The following is a 9337-nucleotide window of genomic DNA, read 5'->3' as shown; positions in this document are numbered from 1 at the left end:
CATACTGATTTTTTTTTTTTTTTTTTTTTTTTTTTGTAATTTGTTTGTGTTTCAGTAATTTTAAGTTAATAATTTTAAGAAGTTTGATGGTGGCAGGCTTATCATAATAAACACATAGGGCCCAAAACTCCTGTTGTGCGCTAAAACACAGCAAAATGATACAAAAATATTTTGGAGTAAACCTCCGGTAACGACACCAAGCAGGGGGCATGAAGTGGTTTTCGTCCGGCTTGTTTTGTCGCTTCCGTTAGGTCGGGCTTTGAGTATGCGGAACTCCCCGTAGACGTGCTGCTGATGGTGAGGAGGATGTTGTGAAGGCAGGTTGTAACTGACCGAGCCACACGTTTCACTGAGCAGGCAGGGAGACACACACGCCACATCATTTATTATGCTCTCAGACACTCAGACGGAGTGGCTAACCTTTCCGGGCGTTGTCCACGCTCGATGTTTTCAATAATAAAAAGAGAAATAGGGCTGAATTCAGACAAACATCGTTGCCTCTCCCCCTCCGTGACCGAGGAGGGCACCTACCATCCAGGCCGTCATCGGCAGCTGGCTTCGCAACGAACGTTAGCGGTTAGCCGGCTAATATAGGTAAGGTTATTCCTGTAAACATCTGTGCTCTGGGAACCCACTCAGAGCGTTTATTTCGCGCTTTCTCAACAGTTTCCTTACGTTTGTTACCTTTGACAGGTGTACTATTTATGAGACAAATGTACTAGTAGTGGGTAGGCAGCTAGCTAGCTTGCTAGCTAATCCACTCGTGACGTAGGAAAGCATAAGGCTAGCAGAGGAAAGGTGAGAAGATGCTTCCTTGGTGTTAACATTTAGGACGGGTCAAACCCTGACAGCTTGCCTGAAAAATATATAGATACATATATTAAAAAACCCAACTAACACGGTGCACCACGGACGGCTGTATCTGAGCTGTTGGGAGGCGCTGACATGGCTTTATCACATATCTCGTAGGTGTTGTGGTTAATATTATCTTGCTGTAAGCGTATCCTTACAATAGCTAATCATCGCGACTAGTTCCAGTTTAAAAATTACACTGCACATCCAGACAGGCTAGTCATGTGGGATTTTTGCTCTGCAGCCTCAACCCGTGACGGTTTTCTGTTGAAATAGTGTGCCATTGTGAAGTCTTTCAACACGCCTAAAGCATTGCTGAGCAGTTTTAATTGACATAATTAGCTTATGACAGAGACATCGGGTATTACCGTGAGATAACTTTGTTTTTTTTTTTTAACGCGTGTTTTGGATGCCAAATACTGTAACATGTATTGAATGTCATTTTTAGATGTACGTCGACATTTCTTTCTTTTTTTTTTTTTTTTTTTTAAATGGAAATGATTTGAGGGTGACTGGGACATAATGTCAAATGGATAACTACAGAGCTTATTTTATTTCCTGTCAAAATTACATGTCTTCATTGATGTGACATTATAAAGGTGAACAGCACAGAATAAACCAAGGACCCTACAGTGTATGATTTGAGGCTTAATCTAAATTTTACCATTGTCATAGCTATTATAATGTACAGCAATGTAATAGCATAATAGATGGAAACATAATTATTTGTACTATTGCAACAAAATTAGTACAAGTGTGAAACATTTGTCTGGTTCAGTGTTTGGGTGAATGAGATGGTGCTAAAAGTCTTGGTGTTAATGACGGGCATTAATGGTCCCAGAGGCAGGCCAGTATTTCTTGCTGGTGACAGGTACGAATTGGCTGAGGGAATAGGGCACCCTCAGTTGTCCATCTTTGTCTTGCTGAGGTGAACCGCCACAAGATTCCTAAAGTCTCCTGTCGACATTGGACAAGTTAATTGTGGCTGGATTTTTAAACCTTCCAATAATAAAGTTTTTAACAGAAATGAACAGCTAGTCTTCATTCATAGTAATGAATGTGAAATTATGTCAAAGTGTGAATTAAATAGTTCAATTGATGACTGTACATTAGCCCAATGAACAAAATTGTCTGTTCCATTTATCAAAACATCAGAAAAAGGAGTCCCAGTCACATTTAATTCACCCAGTGCGCTCCACAGACCTACAGATTTTTGACTATATCCACTTAATTGATGATGGGGTAAAATTTGGTTTGAATGTCAAAGCCACTGGAGAAAATATGAAAAAAAATAAACCAGTCACAGATATGAATATAAATTCATATCAGGACAAATATAATTTATTGTACGCTGGAGCTTTTGAGCTGTTGCTCTGGGTCATTTGTGTTATCATAAAATTAAGTTGGAGTTATATTGTAAAATAAATATATTGGCATATAAATTGATTTAAAAACAAGGCATGCATGTCATCATTTTTAAATGCACATTGAGCTTAACTTTGCTTCATTTTATTTAAAAAAAAAAAGGTTGATGGAACATGATTCGGCGGAGCCTGCCTCCATCACACTTTGCAATGCAAATACAACTAGTTCCCTATAAACAAGCAGATAACTGAACACCATAAATGCTTTGGTTATTTCAGTGTTGTGACCACAATTCCAGGGTGTAGAAACCAATCACCAAGCATATATTGGGACTATTTAGAAATCATTTTAAAGTCAGCGTGCACTTTCCTTGTTGGCCACACGAGGCAGGGGACCAAAATATATCAATATCACTTCAGCTGTGGAACACTGTACTATTGGTTCAATAAAATTAAAACTCAAAAGTGAGAATACTTTCTTAATATTGATATTATTCCTGGTTTGTTTGTGTGGCCTTGCTGACCTGAACAATTTCAGCAGTATGCTCAGTTTGAACTTACTGCTGTTTACTGTGACTGGCGGTGAGTGTTAACCATGTTGGAGGCCTGTGAATCATATCCATCTCCTCACTGTGCTTACATAACAAGTGACTGCTTGCCTGCAGACCAGTCTGAAGAGATTCATCTGTTGTGTTAATGTACATCATTATCTTGCCTTTGAAGATAATGAAGTACATGTTGTAATGTTGTGATAATTCTTTATTCTCAGTTTTTAGAGAGAGGAAGTGGGATTCGGTACCGAGCTCGGTAATTAAAGACAATCAGTGAAGTGGCCCAGTCCTGCCATCCTTATCTAAAAATAATGTTGTGATCCAGTATCTCTGTGCTGGATGAGCCTGCCTGCAGCGCTGCTGCTTCATAAAACAGCCATTTTGGCTTAGTACCAGGAAGCTTTCAGGTTGCCAGACTTGATTGTCCATTCATTTTCCCAATGGGTATATGAGATAAAAAGGGTTACATTGGGTTTCATAGTTGAAATAAATACATATTTGAATTAATTTCCTTTTTGTATTTTGCTTTTGCTGTTGGAAGCTTGCTGTTGCCACTCCCCATCCTGATAAAAGTTGTTTCATCTATTTTTGAAAAGCTTTAATAGTATAAATACTTCTTTTTTTTTTTTCCTAAACCAGCATCTCAGAGCAGATTTTCTTATTAAAGTGAGGCGACATTTTACTTTCAGCGTGTAAAAGCCAGTAGAAGACTGTCAGGCTTTCAGGTTTTTGAATAACTTTACCAAGCATGATGAGTCCAGACATTAAGCTGACTCACCAAGACATGTTTCATCTCACTGGGTAGGCCTGTTTGAACTGTATCATTGTGTGGCTCCTCACACATCAAATAGTCTTGCATTTAACAGTGTTTGCGAAAGTTCAAAAGTTCAATGCTGTCAAACTTAGCTAAATTTGAAAAGCCAGAAGAAAGTATTAAGTATCTGTAGTAGCTAAAGACTGAGTGTTTTGATGCTGCAATTTCAGTGACAGTGTTCTAAGCATTCAATTAATTTTAAAATTATGTAATAATTAGACAATTTTTAGCATTCATCAAGATTAGCCTAATTCAGAATGGTTTCATGTCCCTCTGTGAGCGGCTTCTCTGCTCCAAAGTGGAGCTATTAGACATAATTACACCTATAATGCATCTGAAGCCTTCTGCAATAATGTCTGCTGGACGCAGCTGTGTCACCCTGGCGGTGCTATGGCTGAGGGAGTTAATGACCATCTTTGTCAGGATGTGTGCTATCGTGTCCCACTCATGATTTACATGTAGTCCATTTGTCTGCCCTGTTGTGTGCCTGCTCTGGTTTTACTGCACAAACTCACATCTCAAAACATAATATTCACCGCAGCATTTATTCCTGTTTGAAATTCAGTTTACATGTAGTCATCAAAGGTTGCTGTGGTTTTAATGTTTATATATCCAAACTTTCTTTTTCAGCGTAATAGATGTAGTTTCTGACAACTCTTAAATATTTATGCCTCAATCCTTATGAATCAAGTTTTTATTTATTTATTTTAATTTAATGGCTTTAGGTCTTTTTGTTAAAGCTTGGATCTATTTCTGGAGTAATTATATTGATAGAGGTATGGGCATTCCAAGTTTATCTTAAGCTTTTAGAAAGCACTCCTAGTCCTAGCTTTTCAGTGGGAATGCATAAATGATGCAGTATAAACCACTGACTAAATTAGAGCTCCTTCAGCTTATCAGTTGTTGGATAACAGCCTTTAAGTGACAGTGAGAAACTGCTCTGGGTTCTGAGTGTTTGTGTTTCAGGGTGGGGTTTCAGTAGCATGGCCTCCTGTAGCACTTGTTGGTTTTAGAGTAAAGGATGTTTGGCATTGCATGATAACTTGAGTAAAAATGGATCCTGTAACTTTGGTTTCTTTTTACAACCGATATGTATTGCATATTGCTGATGTGGACACTGGCAGTTATTGTGTTATCCTCTTGTGTTTTTATCTTCAGATTTTGCTTCTTATTCCAGAGAATAACAAAAAGCAGAGCTGACATTTTTGTTGTAGTGTTTAATAATCATTTTGGAAGGAATCTCTTGTGAAACAGATACTCCAGACTCCATTGTATTCTTTGAATTGAAGCTTGGCGTGCTGTTTTTGGTCTGATTCTCACAGTCGCACTAATACTGTTTATTTGTATCTGGTCACTTTTGACGTGATCTCACCGCTGGTTTTCTTCTTCCATGTCGGCTTCCAGTTCACATGATGGTCGTCCTGATTGTGCCATGACCAATAACAATTTTTCTTAGCTTACATGAAGAAGAAAGTGTTTGGCAGTTCTCTTATTTATTTAACTAATACATCCCCATGCTACATTTTTTTTTTTTTTTGCCCAGTTTGTGGTGTTGGTTGTGAAATTAAAATGATATATTGCTTTTATAAGGAGTTGTAGATACATAAATGCCAATTGGTAGGTGGTTGCAAGGCAATATGATGATGTTAAAACATGTCATGTATAATTCAGTTTTTGTGGATACAAATGAGATGTTACTGTTGTGAAATTAAAATAATACGATGCTTTCATAAAGGGTTATCAATGCATAAATGGAAAAGATGGGTAATTTTAGCCCATTGCTAGGTGGTTGTCAGGCAACCTGCTGGCATCATAATATGTCGTGCATGAGTGAAGTTTTGTGGATGTTGTGAAATAAAAATGATCCAATGATTTTATAAGGCACAATAGGTGTACAAATGCTAAAAACAGGTCATAAGGTGGTTGCTAGGCAACATGACAACACCATAATAACATAATAATATTGCTAAGAACCCTCACGGCCTAAGATGTACCTGCGTGCCAGGTTTGGTTGCTGAACTCCTAGTTGTGTAGGAGGAGTTGGCAGACAAAGAAACAAACACACAGAGATTTTGTGTATTATAGTAAGATGGCTCATTTCCTCTGAAAAGCAGATCATATACCTGCATAAATGATTGCTGGTAATAGCATGAAATACCATATCTGTGTGGAATTTAATGTAAGTTTTTCAGAAAAGTCCTAATAGTTGAAACCAGCATAGTCTCTGCCCTTTTTTTTTTTTAACCTTTAGAAGCCAATGCTTTGTGATTACTTTTACAAGAGTAGATCCATAGATGTTTGTGTAGCTGCTTGTGTGAAGTTTTCTGTCACCAAAGCAGCTAAAAATCAACTAAAATTTTGATACAGCGTTTTTATAGTGTCATGAAATGTCAGCTAAGCTGTGGGCATACACTGTGTATTGTCTTAATTGGAAGATTAACTTATCTGCTGGTATAAGGAAACTAGACTGGAGGTGGAAGTGGCTCCTTGGTGTTTAATAGCCATCTGTAGAGGCGCTGATTGAGTTTGCTGGACATTGTCCAAGCTGTGAAGGGTGCTCATTCCACCAAGGCCCCTAAGCTGCTTTACTTGCTTCTTCTTACCCTCCAACAAAAACAACCAGGCAACACATTATTGTCAGCACTAAAGTGCAACAGTCAATGTTTTCTGCTGTGTTTCGAGGGATTCTTTTTGTTATAATTTAGTGTCCAACAATTTTGTCTATGTTCTTGTCTACATGTTTTTGTGGTTCTTCTGCCTCCTTTGTCTTAATGCCTGCTGTGTACCCTGTTTAGCAGAGATGATTACAGTGGCGGTAGCCTCAATAAACACACATTCCATGCATCATTTTGCATTTTGTGTCTGTGTTGATCTCACATTAGAATTTTTTTAATTTGGTAATTTTCTTGTCTGGGTTATTTATTACTTGTTTGAATACCAGAAGGGCAGCGCCATACATTTCTTTGTCTCCTCTTTACCTGAAAAGGCTCATAATTCTTTGTTCCACCTTATACTCACCTCCATGTGAACCTCCTGCTGTTGTGTGGGGTCGAAGGCCTGGTGAAAAGTTGGTGTTAGTGACAAAAGTAGTATAAAGAGAGGAAAAGAGGAGAATACTGCAGACCTGAGTGGATTTATAGTGCATACAACTTTATTATAGTCCTTGACATTTGCCGAAAAGTCACAGCTATACATCATAAAACCAAATTTGACCCCATTTTGTAACTCTGAAAAATTATGTTGCTGTTTGGTATTATGCAGTGTGTGGACCAGGTGCTTTCATTGTGCATGCACAAGCCTATTTTAATGTGTTCATAGAAGCATACAACATGAAATTTTTCTTCTTCTGTTTTTGTGTGTTACAGATCAGACCCAATCTTTTTTGAACCATCACAATGATAATCAAGGAGCTGAGTTTCAACTATATACCTGAACTTTCTCGTTTGTGATGGGAAGGAACCATTAACTCAAGAGGCCACTTATATCCTGGATGCTGTGACATACAGGACATGGTCAGTCCAACATGGAGAAAAAGAAAATGTGCCCCCGCCTTCTTGATTACTTGGTAGTGGTCGGAGCAAGGTAAGCCCTTAATATGACTTTTATACTTCAGCAGATGTGGCACCCACTCTTGAACTGTGGTATTGTATGAGTAGATTATGTTTTGTAGTGTCTTGGCATATAATGAGCACACAAAGACCTTTTGGTTTTTATATTGTATTCTATTTGTACCCTGATTCAAATTATCAGCATTTCAGTGCAACCTATTGTATTGTTCTGACTCAGTGTTTTTCTTGGTCTGAATGCACCCTTCTTTCACAATTTTGAATATTTTTTGAAAACTGCTTTGGAGTTTATGCAACAGTTGAACCCTTACGAAAAATGAAGGATAGTAGTGTATTGTTTAAAGCATAGTGACTGTAGCCAAAAAGAAGGATTGACATAACACAGTGAAATTAGAGGGGGTGTCAGCCACTGAGTGTGTCTAGTGGAGGATTTGGTGATTTTAAGTACTTCATGGGCATTTCGCAGTTGTTTTTGGAAAGAATGGTTGTTGCATCATACTTCCGCATCACAGATTTCCAAAACAGTTCTTCATTTTGAACTTCTAAATTGATTACAAATTTGCTTCTGTAACCACAGAAATACTGTCAGGGCTTTGTTGGATGTTTCATTCAATTCTGTAGAGATGTTTCCATTTCTTCTTTTATGACATATTGTCTTTCCTGTTATCTATTTCATTTTAAAGGGGACCTGTTAAACTCATTGCCACTCTGGCTACTCTAATAGATTAGCTTTTCTTATTTCACAGTTCAAAATAAATATATCTTGTAGTGGGCATTGGTTCATCCCCTCAGCTGAAACGAGCTGTTTTAGCTTCTTTTACGCTGCCTTTAAGCCAGCGTTCTTCTGATTGGCTGAACAGCAGGTATATGACGCTGAGAGCGCAGAAGCCGATATCCTGAACATTGTGCTGTCATGCTGGCCATCACTCACATGATACAGAGCATTTGGCTAAGAGGGATTACCTGTGCATACAATAACCTCTGCATTTGAAACTTTGGGCATGTTTAAAATGAGCATAGTTAATATATAAAGAAAAGTAAATAGGCTGCCCAATTAACTCAGAATTCTTTTTACATGTTATTGGAACTGATTTGCAGATGCATAAAGAATTAAGTAACAAAAACTAATTATGGGCACTGCTGACTAATGTTTGTCCATCTGATCTTCAGGCAGCCAAGTAGTGACAGTGTGGCCCAGACCCCTCAACTTCTCCGCCGCTACCCACTAGAGGACCACCAAGACTTCCTGCTCCCACCAGATGTGGTTTTTTTCTGCCAACCTGAGGGCTGCTTGAGTATACGCCAGCGCAGGGTCAGCCTTCGTGATGACTCCTCTTTCGTTTTCACGTTGACCGACAAGGACTCAGGAATCACCCGTTATGGAATCTGCGTCAACTTCTACCGTTCCTTTCAGCGAGGGCATCATCGTACTCGAGGAGACAAGGGCAGTCACACTGAGACAGCACCACAGGCTGCAGATACCACAAGTGAAGGGTCTGATAGCGGGGGTGGTGGGGGTCCATCCTCTGTGGAGTCTCCTCCTAACAATGCCGAGTCAGTGTCTCCGAATGCTTCTGGAGACGAGAATAGACAGCAAGGTGCTGAGCAAAATGCTGGCAAGTCCCCTCAGCACAGACGGAGTGCTGCTAAAGTGGCAGCCAGGAATCGCAACAGCACACTGACCTCTCTGTGCATACTTAGCCACTACCCCTTCTTCTCCACCTTTAGGGAATGCTTATATATTCTCAAGAGGCTGGTGGACTGCTGCAGTCAAAGGCTAACACAACGGGCTGGGCTTCCTCGTGCTACCCAGAGGTGAGACTTTAGATTGCATGCACTAATGCACATGTAAGTTGCCGTCATCTTTTCTCAAGATTCCCCATCGACTGAAATACGGGTGTTTTATTATTTCAGTCATTCAGTCAGAGCTTTCATTAGCCAAATAACAATAACATGGGTAATTTTGAAGGTGGTGCTTGCAAAGATCCTGTCCTATCAAAAGAAATTGTGAACAGTAGAAACACCAGAGTCCACTGACTGATTGCTATGTAATTGCTAAGCACATTAAATGCCCACTAAACACTCATTGTTTTTGTAACTACATGACCTTTCTTGTTGTGACACACTTAGAGCCAAATGCCAAGTTAGATGATAAGATCTAATAAGCGGAGACCAGGGAGAGTTCATTTT

General features: G+C 39.1%; 1 protein-coding gene across 6 annotated transcripts in view; it reads left to right on the top strand.

Moving 5' to 3' along the window:
- The first annotated feature begins 229 nt into the window (after positions 1-229).
- Positions 230-9337, top strand: part of madd (MAP-kinase activating death domain) — a 63687-nt gene continuing 54579 nt past the window's right edge. For 3 of the 6 annotated variants that reach the window (XM_030724236.1, XM_030724233.1, XM_030724227.1), the window contains exons 1-3: positions 233-594; positions 6947-7163; positions 8318-8962. In XM_030724236.1, the coding sequence (XP_030580096.1) occupies positions 7105-7163; positions 8318-8962 (704 nt within the window). In that variant the 5' untranslated portion in view covers positions 233-594; positions 6947-7104. Of the gene's footprint in view, positions 595-6946; positions 7164-8317; positions 8963-9337 lie in introns of all 6 variants that reach the window. The other 3 variants (XM_030724215.1, XM_030724241.1, XM_030724220.1) reach the window with 3 other exon arrangements.

This window comes from Archocentrus centrarchus, chromosome 3 (genome assembly GCF_007364275.1).
Source record: "Archocentrus centrarchus isolate MPI-CPG fArcCen1 chromosome 3, fArcCen1, whole genome shotgun sequence".
NCBI classification, from domain to species: domain Eukaryota; kingdom Metazoa; phylum Chordata; class Actinopteri; order Cichliformes; family Cichlidae; genus Archocentrus; species Archocentrus centrarchus.
The sequence above is the reverse complement of the archived record's forward strand: the minus strand, read 5'-3'. Positions and strand labels throughout refer to the sequence as shown.